This window comes from Mustelus asterias, chromosome 24 (genome assembly GCF_964213995.1).
Source record: "Mustelus asterias chromosome 24, sMusAst1.hap1.1, whole genome shotgun sequence".
Lineage (NCBI taxonomy): Eukaryota > Metazoa > Chordata > Chondrichthyes > Carcharhiniformes > Triakidae > Mustelus > Mustelus asterias.
The window spans coordinates 4,030,625-4,046,022 of record NC_135824.1 but is presented as its reverse complement, the minus strand read 5'-3'; the positions used below and the strand labels follow the sequence as shown (position 1 = coordinate 4,046,022).

Here is a 15,398-nt window from a genome sequence, read left to right as displayed (position 1 = left end):
GCTGTCACAGAAAATACTTTGGTTTCTAGGAGTTAACTTTGATCCTGAAAAGTGCCCAGTCTACCTCAGGTTACTTTGAAAGAGTATGGTGACTCAATTTGAGCAACTGGTGATGCAAGCCATTTCACGCTGCAACTATGCACTAGCAACATGAGTGGCGTTTTCCACTTGCAGGATGTTGCTGTCAATCCAGAAGATGTTTTGCCTATCACACAAATGAGTAATGTGGTATATGAATTTCAGTGCTGGTGTGATGCCAGGATATAGGCTGTACATCCCAACAACTGGCGGACCATATTAAACAGCATTTCCCTTTTGGCTGTTCACAGCAGGCAGAGTACCAACTATACGGAACCAATCTGTGCCTGCAAAACTCAGTGTGGTATCCAACATTAGATATGATTCTGTGATTGGACAGGACTTACCAAATAATCCCGAGTGTGCTACGAATTACACTAGCAACCAATTTAAGGTTTCAGTTTAGGTGAGCAATGCGACTCACTTAAACCTGCTAGAAGCTGCATCTCTTCATATGGAAGCATCTCTTCATATGGAAGGCCCTATCTTCAAACAGAATATGTCCAGGCATTGCGCCTTTTTCAATTAAACAAAACTATGGGGACAACAGTTCCCTGGTGCCTTTGCCCATGGCAACACCCCAACCCATAATAAATCCACTTGCCAACCTATCAGCACCCTTTTCTCATGCAGTATAAACTGTTGTTTCCTTCGCAATTTGATATGAAAAAGCTTTGGCAGCATGTCTTTTTTTGAGCAATACTCTTTATAATGATTGGTGCACACCCTTTGCATCAAAACTATATGAATAAATAAAAATGTGCAGGGATGTGAAAAAAATGTTTTATTTGTAAATATTAAGGGTTATGGAATCAAGCTGGGTGGATGAAAATAGGACGTGGCTCAGCCGTGATGTAATTAAATGTGCCACAGGATGGGGCTGGATGGCCTGTTAATGTGCTCCTGATTTGTCCCCTGCAGCTCCCATTTGTAAAATTAATCTGTTTTGTTTGCATTTGACTATGTCTCTCACAACCTTCAGCACTGCACCTTATACCCTGCACAAAAAAGTCGTAAAATACTCTGTCTTAAGGTGCAGTTCTTGAAGTTTTCTTTCCCTCCCTGTGGTATCTTTTCATTTTATAGCTCAATCGTAGCATCCATGCTTGTCAAAAAGCCAAGCATAAACTACCAAGCCCTAGAGATCAGGGCCCCAGTTTTAATTCGGGAGGTGTACTGATCTAACTGCTCTCAGCTGGGATACTGGTGCAGAATTAACCTCCCATGTTCTTCAGTCACGGAGGAGGAAACAGCCAGAGTTTCTGCTCCTGATTGCTGTCAGGCAAACTCCTTTGCATTTTTGTAAATCTCAGGTGTGAACAGACTGGATCTCCGCTATGATTCATCCTGTGGTCAAAAGGCCATGCCACTCACTGTCTAGATATGCATGTGAAGAATTCTGACTTAAATATGGTTTGCGGGGAGCGAGTGAAATTGTACCCAGGCAAAACCAGACCCCCCGCCGCCCCCCCCCCCAGCCTCATGAGAGAACAAAGTCTTGCAAACTTCCATTTCTCAATCACATTTGCCTTCACGTTGATTATCAGTTTACTAATTTGGGATTGTATTCAAGCTGGTAAAAGATCTTTTGGACTCCAGTTTTAACACCATGCATCAGCGGAGCTTGTGACTCTCCTAATTTCATCAATCCTCCCTTTCCCATTGCAGTAGAAAATGCTGCTGATTATGTGTTCTGCAATGGATCGCAAAATAGAAACACACAAGGTAGCGATGTTTATTTTGTGACTCTCAGTAAGAGTTAAGATGCACGTTCAGTTACATTTCTTGTCCTTTGTTTGTTTCCCTCCATGCAGATGTTGAAGAAATTAAGCCGGCTTTAGATTTGTTATGTTCAGCCATCAGGGTGAATGATTCTGAAACTCAAAGCAAACAGTTCTCTGAGCAGCTTCTGAACCTTACACTAACCTTTCTCAACAAACAAATGCAAGAGCTCCTCGTGGAGTCAGGAGGTGAGATGCATTGATGAAGCAATTAATTATTTTCAATAAAAGTCTGTTTGCAGTCATTTCATGCCTATTACTCATTCAGTTGGAGAAAGAAAAAAGCGATGTGGGCATTTCATGATGAGATATTGTATTTTGTTCCACTGAATGCGTCTCAACGTTGTTAAGTTATTTGCCTCTTTCCCCCCACCTCATGTGGTATTATATTTCCGACCGTCTCTCGTAAGAGAGTTGTTGCACTCTGCAGCCAGTTCCACTGCTGCCCTGAGCGAGGAAAGAGATTGACCGTTGGCAGAGGAAGAAATTGGAGGAAAAAAAAATCACAAATCTTTTTTTTTTTATAGCTATTAACTATTCTGCTCGATGATTAATTTAACTGAATTGAAGATATAATGCAAGCAGAATGACTAATGTCCAGCTCACTGTGAATAGATGTTAGAGCAGTTGAGTATTACCATAAAGCTTTAAGGCTTTTCTTGTCAGTAAAGTTTGAGATTTATTGAGAGCTATCCAAGTGCTGTTTTATATTGAAAATTACAGACGGAGAGTTAAGAGGCCCTTTTTCATATTTTTCATTGCTTATTGAAACTGTAAATCATAGAATCACAGAAACTGCAGCACAGAGGCTTTTGCAGGGTCTGCAGTCCTATTTTTCTGCTTTTTCCTCATATTTTGTATTTCTAAAATGCCCAATATTCCTTTTAAAATAACAATCAATTTACACTTCAGTGCTCACACTGTTATTTAAAATTTTAACAACATTTGTTCTCTATGTAGAGTGTTATCCCTTTTGTCCTTCTGGAGACAATCCTAAATCTATACTTTATAACAGCTTGCCAGACATGGACAATAATCTTTACGGTAAGCTCTTAGAAAGGTTTTCAACTTGTGTTAAAATCCCTCCTTAACCTTGTATTTTCCAGTGAATAAAAGTACTTTTTTTTTTTTTGGTCTTCCCTTCTTGGGTTATTCTGGTAAATTTTCACTGTACACAGTCTGTGGCTGTGATATTCTTCCAATAAGTACTCCATTATACAGACCAACTAATATATTGAGCCAAATTATAGGATAAGCTCAAAACCTCATCTGCCACAGAAACCCTTGGTTGTGTTTTTTGTCAACTGCGCACCGGTTATTCCGATTCATATCTGTTCATCCATGCAGCCTCTGTAAAATTCCGATACTTGTGTTTTAATCTTTTCACTGCCTCTGTATGCTTTCTCTGTAACATCCTCCAGTTGCACAATGCCGCCCATCCCCTCGATCTCTAGTGAATTTCTCCCTTCTTTACCCTATCACTGGCAACTATGTTTTTGGTCTAATGACCCCATGTCATAGAATTGCCATTCTAAACCCTCCATCTTCCTTTCATCCAAAGCCTTTAGTGATTCTCTTCTAATGTCTCCTTTTTGTTTGGTATCGGGTTTTTCATTACTGTTCTGTGAAATGCCTTGAAATGTCTTTTTACATTAAGATGTTGTACGACTGCAGGTTTTGCCGTTACTTCTCTTCCTTTGCTACCTCCATCCCTGTTAAAAATTAATTTTTCTTTTTGCTGTATGCTTCATTCCACCATTTTTTTCCCCCAGACGTTTCTCTGTGGTGAATTGCTGCCGGTTTCTATGGCCTCCAGCAGCCTCCTGTATTCTCTTTTAATAATTTGCCATCTATCCTCATTCAGCAACTTCAATATCATTCTATTTGCGATTTTTTGGAAACACCAGAATCCAGATATTGACAATCAGAAATTTCCTATCTATCTAACTTTCCTGACTCTTAACTATTGCTTCCACTTAGCCACATAGAGCAATGGCTATATTTCTTTCGATATCAAAACTTAATCTACTCAATTAGTCTCCAATCGTCAACTAATGAAAATCAATTTCTAATCATCATCCACTTTGCATTTCCTTTCTCTGCACACTTGATCATTTCATACAAAATTTAATTACATAAATTAAATTAGTGAAGATAATTCAATATAGTGGACTCTGTCTGTTTTAGTGTCTTCTCCCCCTAACCCACGTGCTGAGTCCCAAATATTTGCATTTCTGTCTTCATGGTCCAAAGGGTCACATCTCACGCATGACTGGTTTAATTGCCTCTCTTACTGTCCTCCAATTTTATGCCTCGCCCATATTCTCCCCCCTCCCCCCCCAAACGCTGGTTGGTTGAATTCCCTCATTTCTACCGACTGCCTGTATTGATTCCATTGAAACTCCCAAACACTTTTTAAAAAAAAATTCTGATTAGTTTTGGTAACCTATATACAAACTACAAGAGATTGCCCAGTGCTTTTTACATTCCTCATAGTTTTATTCTGTCACCCCTTATTAAGTACTGTTTTAAACCATTTTGTTCTAATGTCTCCATTTGTCCAAGAAACCCCAACCTTTGTGCCTCCTTTTCATCTTGGTCAGAATGCATTTAAGTGCTACCTTATTAATCTCGCACTGTATAAATAATTCCCACATTTAGTCTAACATTTGTTTCCCTATCTTTCCCTTGCAAGTTAATCTTGAGCTGTATCTCCTTTCATCCCACTGCATGTAGTTGATATTCAGTCCCATTTTTGTCTGTGATAACATTTTAAATCTAAACTTAATTAGTTTTTATAACTATTTCCCAGGAGGAATCCGACCTTCTGCCTACATTTATTATCTAGTACTGAGATTACCTGTGTGATTAGTGAAGCATTTGAAGATATTTCACATGATGAGTAACACATGGATGGGTCTTTTTAATTTAAAAAGATATCGTACTTTTTAGATCTTTACGCTGCAATTTGCCTTTTTTTAAAAAACCTCTCCTCTGAGTGATGCCAGAAAAGTCACATTTATTGTCCAGTCCTAGTCTCTAGTTGCCCGCGAGAAGGTATTTATGGGTCATTTTGAACCGCTCCTCTCAAGATGGCATTGAGTAGAGAGATCAAGGATTTGAACCCAGCAGGACTTATTTAGGATGGTGTGTAATTTGGCTTTTTCCTGCTGATTTATTATTAACTAGTTATTTTTCTTGTTGCCATAACAATGTTATATACCTTCAGAGTTGGACCAATACAAGCAAAAATGTGTGGATTATATCACCGGTTATATTATCAAGCTCCGTAGATTTATGAAGAAATATCCTCGAACCCCTCCAAATGAGACTGTAACAAGTGACTGTCTGGATGAAGAAAATGCATTACCAGATGAGGATCAGTTTTATGGGAAGTGGAAGAATTTAAATACTAATGTAAGTACTTGGGCGAGTAATTAGTTAACTTGTGATGTATCTTGAAACTAATTGCATCAAGTCTGAGGACTGGGAGTGTTTTAGAAACCAACAATGGGTCAGCAAAAGGTTGATTTAAAAACAGAAAAAATAGAATATGTGCGTAAACTAGCCAGGAATATGGAAACAGCTTTATAAGAGTTTTATCAAGTATATAAAAAGGAAGAGAGTAGCTAAAGTAAATGTTTGCCTCTTAGAAGCAGAAGCAGGAGGAAATATCATGGGTAATGAGGAAATACAGTAAGAAGTTTAACAACACCAGGTTAAAGTCCAACAGGTTTATTTGGTAGCAAAAGCCACACAAGCTTTCGGAGCTCTAAGCCCCTTCTTCAGGTGAGTGGGAATTCTGTTCACAAACAGAGCATATAAAGACACAGACTCAATTTACATGAATAATGGTTGGAATGCGAATACTTACAACTAATCAAGTCTTTAAGAAACAAAACAATGTGAGTGGAGAGAGCATCAAGACAGGCTAAAAAGATGTGTATTGTCTCCAGACAAGACAGCCAGTGAAACTCTGCAGGTCCACGCAACTGTGGGGGTTACAAATAGTGTGACATGAACCCAATATCCCGGTTGAGGCCGTCCTCGTGTGTGCGGAACTAGGCTATCAGTTTCTGCTCAGCGACTCTGCGCTGTCGTGTGTCGCGAAGGCCGCCTTGGAGAACGCTTACCCGAATATCAGAGGCCGAATGCCCGTGACCGCTGAAGTGCTCCCCAACAGGAAGAGAACAGTCTTGCCTGGTGATTGTCGAGCGGTGTTCATTCATCCGTTGTCGCTCGACACCATAACAACCCAACTTGTTCACTGATGTTCTTTAGGGAAGGAAATCTGACATTCTTTCTCAGTATTACGATCAGGCTAACTTCTGAAGTGGTTTAGCAAACATCCAGCTGCAGCAAGCAGTTTTTGGTAACTAGAGATCAGCAATAAACGACAGCCTTGTCATTTTTCAAAAATTTAAAAAGTGGGGAAAAATCTTCCGGTTCTTCACGCCAGCAGGATCTTCTAGTCCCGCTGGTGGTGCAACCCTACCGCGGGTTTCCCGGTGGCATGGGGTGGAATCAGTGGGAAGTTCCAATGATAGCGGTTGGACTAGAAGACCCCATCACCGACCAACGGTGTGCTGTCCCCTGCAGCTGAGAAGCACGCTGAAGTGTGCTGGCAATGGCCAGCTGTGAAGCTGCAGGGAGGCCAGAGAAATCTTGCTCATGATCTTTCATATTGCAGCCAAACTACTCTAGAGTTGCTCTGGGGAAATAACTGTGAACGTTGAGGATTTACCCTTGGATGCATATGCTGATACACTATTTCTATTAATATTTATATGCACGCACATGATATCACCTCCCTCCCCCGCCAGTCGAAAAGGTTGGTCGTGTTTAGGACAGTCAGGAAAACAATCATAAAATGAAGTATGCTTTTTATTAAAGCAAAATATTATGGTATTGCAGATGTTTAATTATAACAAATGAATTAGCTTAACCTTTAATAACTGAACAAAACTTGAAAATGACGGGATACAATTCTTGTATAAAAGCAAATTACTGTGGATGTTGGAACCTGAATCATAAACAGAAAATTCTGCAAAATCTCAGCTGGTCTGACAGCATCTGCGGAGAGAGAAAAGAGCCAATGTTGCCTCTATTTTCTCTCTGCAGATGCTGACAGACCAGCTGAGATTTTCCAGCATTTTCTGTTTGTTTTTTGTAAACTGTAATGATCGTATTGACAGCAGGCAAGGCTGGATAATTACTGCTGATTAGTGCCTTACTTTCCAGCTTTAGTGAGCAAGAAGCAAACCACTTGTTAGTCTGCAGATATCAGCAGTTTGCTGAACTCTTTGTCATCAGACTGTCCTCTATTCTTTTGGCGCTGTCTCGGCACAACAATGTCACCCCAGCCTGATTAACTTTCATTCTAGGGGCTATATATCCCAAAGGTGGGATTTATACTTTTGTTGCAAAATAGTGAACATTTAAGTATTAACTTTGTGAAAATAAATCCCGTGCAGATTGAATCTGGATAGTGACTTCAAAGCTTGTACTTTCTTCCTGGCACTGACCCATTTATTTTAAGTGGATTAATGTGTGTGTTAAAGAAATATCAATGGGAAAATCTAACATTATGTTCACTTTTATTTACAGTAAATATATATTTTTTAAAAGTTGAAATTCCCTGGGTTTAATCTTTGCAGGAAGTTGTTCGTGATGCTATTCTAAATAATCAGATTCCCCGAGTCCAGGGCTACTTCACAGCTCAGCAGAAACCTATGAAGAATCTGAACATACTCATGCAAGCTGGTTTAAACCTAACGTATGATTGCCTTTTAAGAAAGGACCTGCAGGAGGCTAGGCAACTTCTAAAAAATATGGTAAGTAATGAAACGTTGCCCAGAAACAATGTTGGAACTGTTTATTCAGTTCAGTTGTCTGGTTAATTATTTTAAATTGTATCAAATTGGATGACATGTTTTCAGAATAATACTATTATTTCTCTTTGATTTTAGGGATTTGATGTGAAGAGACAATTGCACAGTATCTGCTGCTACACAGCAGATCGAGACCTTCGAGATTTCCTGGTAAGAAATGTCAAAGCATCTTTACTGAGAAGTTCTTCATTGTTTTGATAAGCGTATTTTTAGGTAATGAAGTAGCGAGTGTGTGGCTTCAATGGTAGAATGTAGGGCAAGTCTTTTCCCCTTTTGAAGGGTGTTGATTCATAGAGATACAGGGGGAGGTTCTCCAAGCCCGCTGGGCGCCATGGTCTCCGTGCATCTCCCAGTGCTGGATTTCCAAGGGGGTGGGGCCTGATTGAGTGGGTGTAGGGTCCTGCTGCCACTCTGCACTTTGGGCTGAGGGAGGGAAGCCAGTGATTGGGGCTGGCCATCAGGATGGAAGGGGGAGGTGTGGTCAGCCTGCTAGGCGGGGTTGGGGCTGTGGGTGAGGAGGGGGAGGGGTTAGGGCTTGGCCCAGGGCTCGGACACATCCCGGGCGGGGGGGGGGGGGGGGGGGTGTGTGCAGGCAATGGTTGAGCCGTGGGTGGGTCAGAGCGCCAGCAATATGGGCGTCGTGGGTGGGGCTTGCAGGCAATTGGGAGGCCAGCAGACGGGCATGCGCCGATCTAGATACTAACAGATCAGCACATGCGCAATGGCCCGCTCAGCGGTATGCTGCCGGCCTCTCCAGCGCGAATAGGCCCCCGGCCTTTTGAACTGATTCATGCTAAAGCACTCAGCAATGCACAGTGTGGGAGATTCATTTTGAAACTCGCGCTGAAAAAAACCCCAGCATTATTTACTCCAGTTTTTACGTGAATTTGACACTAAGAATTTGTTTGGAAGAATTGCCCCCAAAAGCTTGTGTATCTCCAGTACTTTTTTTCATCATTCATGTGGGTGTTGCTGGTTTGCCCAACATTTATTGAACTGCGTGGGCTTGCTAACCATTTCAAAAGGTCTTTTTAGGAGTCAGACCAGGTAAGGAAGGCAGATTAGTGAAGTCATTAGACTTTTAATTCCAGATTTTTTTTTATTGAATTCGAATTTCAACATCTACTGTGGTGGGATTCGAATCCAGATCTCCGGAGTGCTGCCCTGGGTCTCTGGGTTACTAGTCCAGTGACAATACCACTAAATCACCACCTTCCTGCTATACTTCAACCCATTGACAATTTATTTCTATCTGAGCCTAAACAGTGAGAGAGGCAGACACTCACGTGTGACACACACATGCACACCTCCATTTAACTCCTTGTTTCGGCAAGAAAACGGGACTACTTTCATCTCTTTCCATCTGAATTAAGTGGATGATAATTAGATACAGCAACAATTTAGAATGTATGTTAAACCATCTGGAATTTAGTACAATATAACTGGTAATTCTTCTCTTTCCTGTCTCGTTGCTCCTTCCTCAAAAAATATGCATTAAACATTTCAAGCTGAATATTTCTCTCGTAAATCCCTGATCAAGGGAGAGTTTAGCTTGTTGAAAGGGAAAGCTGCTTCAGATTGAGAAGGAAAGTTGCAGCAAACTTTATCTGATTATAGCATTTGACATATTTTTTTCATGTAAACTATTTAATGCTGAGATGATTGACCCCGGATTTCATATTTAACAAAAGGACAAATGAAAGTTTGCATGTCCAGTAAAGTCAGGGTATGAGGATTGTTTTTCTTCTGACTGTTCCTCTGTTATGTTATTTGTCTAATTTCCTAACTGGAACAATGGAGTTTTAACTTAAGAATTCTGTGCAGAATCTTTCTCATTTTCTGAGAGAAAATGAGTCGAGAAATAAGATTAGATCAGTTCCAGAGCTGTTTAAACGGTGTGCTTCCTTTGTGTCTAATCTCTATTAACGGCCTGTTATTCCTCTGCATGTTCCCCAGTTCTAAGCTCTGTTTGTGAACAGAATTCCCACTCACCTGAAGAAGGGGCTTAGAGCTTCGAAAGCTTGTGTGGCTTTTGCTACCAAATAAACCTGTTGGACTTTAACCTGGTGTTGTTAAACTTCTTACTGTGTTTACCCCAGTCCAACGCCGGCATCTCCACATCATGTTCCCCAGTTAACAGTCAGAAACATGACCATTTAAAGGTAACTGCATGATTTTCCTGAAGTGAAGGTGTAGCCAGGTTTTTCTGAGTCAGCCTTCATTCTTAATATGTTTTGTTTTTAATCCCTCCCATTTTTCCATCCATCCAATTTTTTCTGTGGTTATTCTTGGCTAATGACTGACTAAATTGGTAGTGGCTTATTGATTTCCATCTGCAATTCCTTTGGAAACTTTGATTGCTAATAGAACGTAGTTAATTTTCCTGTTGTCCTCTTTGGAAAAAAAACGGATCTACTCACTCTTATCAAGTTTGGTGATTTTGGTTGTGTGTAAAGTAAAAACATTATCTTCATTGTTCTCAGGTTAAATGTCTAGTCTCATCAACTTACCTAAATACATTTTGCAGGTAAAGGAGGCAAATTGTCTAGAAATAACTTTCATTCTGTAGCACCTTTTACAACCCCTTAAGTGCTTTATTTTCAATAAAATACTTCTTAAAAGTTCATTCAAGGGATGTGAGCCTTGCTGGCTAGGCCAGCATTCATTGCCCATTCCTACCATGTCCTTGAGGAGGTGCTGGTGAGCTGCCTTCAATGATGGCTCCGCAAGAAGGAAATAGATTTCGAGGGGGGAATTATGCCGACCCACTCACCACTGAATCATTGTGTGTCCGTGCGGAAACCATGCCGGAAAATTCCATCCCGAAATAGGCATCAAGGGATATGAGGAGAGTGTAGGAATGATGAGTTAGAAGATCAGCCATGATCATATTGAATGGCAGAGCAGGCTCGGAGGGACAAATGGTCATCTACTGCTCCTATTTTTGATGTTTCTATGCCTCCTTGAACCGCTGCATCTATGTGGTGTGTGACTTAGAAGAGAAACTTACATCATGGGAAGACCATCTGGATGTCTCCTTGAAGAATAGTGATTGTTGTAATGTAAACAACAGAGTTGCTGGTTCACACACAGCAAGCTGCCATGAATCAGAGCGAGACAGCGAGATAAACCAAATTAGTAATGTTGGCTGAGTGCTAAATATCAATCTGGACACTGCAGAGAACCCCCCCCGCCCTCTCTTAAATATTGCCATGGGATCTTTTGCATATTAATTGAAATGCATTGATTCCCATTTTTTCCTTTGATTTTCCTGAGCTACTTCTGTGACTAATAAAAGATTGTGGAAAGCTGATAAATGTTGTGAACATTGTATTGAACGAATGCTGAAGATGTTTGTATACAATTTCCCCCTCCTCAATCTTAATTGTGGATTAACAAGCACACCAGGGTATTAACCCTTGGAGCAGTAACATTCATGCTAACTTGGAAGCTCTCCCTTTCAATTCTATGCTTCATTAATCTTCTTATCTTTAAGAATGTGTTGCTGAAAAGTCAGAACAAAAAATGTAATCAAAAAGTTTTGTGAGAATCTGATTTTTTTTTTTCCTCTGGAGCACACAGTTCCTGGGCCTCCATTGATGTTGCGAGAAACTAACTCTGTGATGCTAGTAACATTGACCTGTGCATGACTTTTTCTCTAATTACTGTTGTCCCCTCTCCCAGTACAGCGCAGCCTTTTGGAATGAGCTTCAATGAGGCAGTCTCCTCATCACCGCCTGCTTTATGTATTTTTTAAAAAGCCAAACATTTGTGTGGGTGGTATATTGTAATGCCTTAATGAGGAGTCGGCCTCTTTCAAGTTCATTCCAAGAATTTTCCCAGTTCAGTGACAGACCGTATGTTTGTTGAAATCTGCTTTATAATGCTCATCAATTTATAGAATTAGTTTGCAGCTGCTTTAGGGAAGACGAGACGAGGTACTTTGGTAGGCCTTCAAAGGGATAAGAGGATGAGCCACAGTCTAAACTAATCCATGTGGTTTGATTTAGAAATGTGTAGATAAGCATGTGCAGACTTGATGGGCCGAATGTCCACCTCCTGCACTGTAGGGATTCTGATTCTAATTGTTTCTTTAGCTTGTATTTTGTACTTGAAGTTTTGCTTCAGAAACTGCTCCACTTATGAACTTGTAATGCACGTGCCGAGCTGACCCCAAACAGAAGTGACTGAGGCCCTCCAGCTGAGGGTAACCTGAACTGCTTTTATTTGAAGCAGCATGGAATGTGATTGTGGTGCCATTATCAAACCTGGTTTACAAAGCTCTCCGAGGTTCTGTTGAAAGTACCTGGCATTTTCATGTGAAACATACTTGAAACGAATAGAATAGAGTTTTTTCAAATGGGAATTGTTACATCCCAGCTGGACTCAACTACTGGACAAGTTGGGTCCCAGGATGGAACCTGGCTTGATGGGAACTTTTCTTTTCAGTTTAAATACATAGATGAGCCGAGTCACCGGATTGCCGATGAACCTTTTGATAAATGTTTTGTTCTTTTGTTAAACAAGAAAAGGTTAGCTGTAATACATTACTCCTTCACATCAGCTATATCTTTACAGATATATGCAGATTTGTAGAAATTACATTGGCTACAGAATGTTCTCAGTAAGTACACAGTCCATGAAAATCTATAGGCGCACTGTGGTCAGACGCACCACACTATGGAAGCAAGTGACAGATGCCACCCATGTTCTGTAGATTTCTCATCCGTTTCCCCCCCAGATGCTTGTTACACTGAGACAGTTGGCCTCACTGGAGCTGACATTCACACAAAAGATATTCACGCTAGTGAGATTTGTGGTCCAGGAAATTGGGGTAATCGCCTGGTCCAGAGGTCTGTAATTTGCTAAATTGAATAGAATAAGCTAATCAGGAACGATGTGAAGTAAGCCAAGCTCAGGACTAATATCAGGAAGCACTTCTTCATGGATAGATTGATCACTACAGGAATGGCTTTTTTGGATAGCATAGAGTTAAAAGGACAAAAATTTTGGAATTATTTAAGAAGCACTTAACTAATGTAATAAAGGGACCACAAGGTTCAATACACAGAATGAGCATAAATGGACTTTCTCAGCTGAAATTGTATTCTTGACGAATTCTCCTTTTTTAGGTGGAAAACCTCCAGAACTATATATCTGTTGAAGAGAAGGAGATGGTGAAATTCACTCACTTGGTAGAGAACCTGTATTCCTCTTCTCTGCACACCATGGAATGTCCTGTATCTAGCAGGTATAGTTCATTAATATATGATGCACAGTGACTGGCGGTGAATTACGAAGCCGTAACTTGCTGAAGTGTTCTTGAGTGTTTGCAGCAGTTTTGATTAATGGCAGAAACCAGAGACTGATTTACTGTTTTAAGCTCCCTGTTAGATAATGTTTTATATATCTAACCCCCTCTGTATCTGAATGGGTTCAATGATGCAAAGGTGAAACACTAATAAAGATGATTATGTGTGACACCTTGCCAAAGCCGCACTGCTAGGATAGGAGAAACATATTGACTCTCTACTTTGAATTTTGATGTGCCACTCGACTACACTTAATAACTGAGCAGTATTGCGGTACAGGATGAAATCCAGAGATTTGCTTGCATCTGTTTGAATAGGGCAGAACTTTTTTTTCAATCTATTGCTGTAAACCTTTATATTGCTATTTAAAAAAAATCTTCAACTCCATCTCAATCATGTTTGCGTACGCCCTAATACCTCCTGAACTCAAACATTTTCTTTATGCTTTTTTATTACTGCTCAATGCACATAGAATCATAGAAGCCCTACAGTGCAGAAGGAGACCATTTGGTCCATCCAGTCTGCATCGACTCTCCAAAAGAGCACCGTACCCAGGATCATGGCTAATCCGCCCAGTCTACACATTTTTGGACACTTGTGGGCAATTTAGCATGGCCAGTCCATTCGGCCCATCAAGTCTGCACCAACCATCCAAAAGAGCACTCCATCGTGTGCCACTGTGCCGCCCTTTGTTTTATAATGTTCCATTCCATTGTTTTTCCAGAAAATGTTTTTTTTCTCCTTTTCCAATGTTACAAATTGTGTCACTGAAGTTTGATGGGTGGAATTCTAGGAAGATTGTGTCCATGTCCCTCATTGCAGATTTGAATCGAGGTTGATACTCCAGTATGGTTTAGAGAGCTCACTGTCAGAAGTGCCATTTTCCAAATGAGTCTCTAAAGCCGAGGTCTGTCTGCCCTCTTGGTTGGATGTGTGAGGATCATATGACATTATTTAAAGCAAGATTCTCCCTAGTTCCGGCTGATATTTATCCCTCATTGAACATCACTAAAACCTGGCTATTATCACATTTTGTTGAAGGGTGTTTGCTGTGTTTAAATTGGTGGCTATGTTTCCTACAATACAATGACTACATTTCAAAAGTACTCTATTAGCTGTAAAGTACTTTGGAATATTCCAAGATCATTAAAAGCACGGTGCAAATCTCTTTTAATCTGTTTGCAGCAAAAAAAACTATTGTCTCTGTTAATTTTTAACTTTTTTTGTTTAGAACATACAGAGCAAACCTATTAATTGGCTGGTGCTCCAGAATTAGTCTTCGGGATAGGAGTAAAAGAATAGGGAATTGGATCAGATAGAATTGAATAGGGAGGGTAACTTGATCTTTATGCACAGATTTTAGTGTGTTAATGCATACATCCTTTGTTGTATAATTCACTTTTTTGAGTTGTTTTTCCAGGGTAAATGTAAATGACATTTCTCCCTTCCTCACTTTGAGGACATTGATTCCTTGTTGAGGTCTCATTCAACAGGTGTCAGCTGGCCTTGTGCCATAAATGGTCATTCATGTAGAAGCCTAACCCTGACTGCCTTGGGCTACTTGCTGCAAAACTGAACCCAGTGAAGTCCTCACCTGACATTGAAGCACATCTGTTCTCAATAGGGATTGACTGAAAATGATCAGGAATTGAACGTTTGCTATTTATTCCCCTCTCTCTCGCCCTGCACCACCATCCCCCCCCCCACCTTCCACAACTTGGAGATACTGAGGCCATGTGTCACACACCTGCTACGTGGGCCCAATGTGGTTAAACTGTAGTGGGCTTGGGTTAGGCTGGAGAGCTCACTTAGTTGAGCAAGATGTGCATGACAATCAGTCTTGCTATCTTTTGAGTGCATTAACATTGTGAAAACCTTGGAACGTGTCCCTTTTAATCTTTTTTCTAAGTACAGAAATGCTCCAACAATTACATGTGCTAACCAATACTCCGGAGTGTGTATTTACACCGCAACCTTTTAAAGCTTTCTCCACCATTTTGAGTAAGTGTGGAGATTGAGAGTTTTAATCACTGCATTTACTGATGGCCAACGCCCTTCTCCAGTCAATCCTAGGCCAATTGACCTAGGGTCAATTGGCCTAGGATTGACTGGACAATGAACGGTATTGCATTTGGGAATGGAGTGAGTGGGAATGCAGAGTAAACAGAATTGTTAGTGAGTTTTCTGAATAGCTTCCCTACTTCATAATTTTCTGTCAGGAAAGAATAGAACCCCGAGCATTGCTATGGATTTCTGATGCTGAGCAAAATAGTGAGGTGAAGGAAGGATCTATTTTTCTCCTTTATTTTATATTTGGAAATGAACTTAATTCTTTG

General features: G+C 40.5%; 1 protein-coding gene across 1 annotated transcript in view; it reads left to right on the top strand.

The window, feature by feature from the left end:
* spg11 (SPG11 vesicle trafficking associated, spatacsin) overlaps positions 1-15,398 on the top strand; it is a 162,657-nt gene that overhangs the window by 31,425 nt on the left and 115,834 nt on the right. The window contains exons 9-13 of the mRNA XM_078241193.1: positions 1,893-2,048; positions 5,089-5,276; positions 7,517-7,693; positions 7,829-7,900; positions 12,883-13,001. Coding sequence (XP_078097319.1) covers positions 1,893-2,048; positions 5,089-5,276; positions 7,517-7,693; positions 7,829-7,900; positions 12,883-13,001 — 712 coding nt within the window. The remainder of the gene's footprint in view (positions 1-1,892; positions 2,049-5,088; positions 5,277-7,516; positions 7,694-7,828; positions 7,901-12,882; positions 13,002-15,398) is intronic.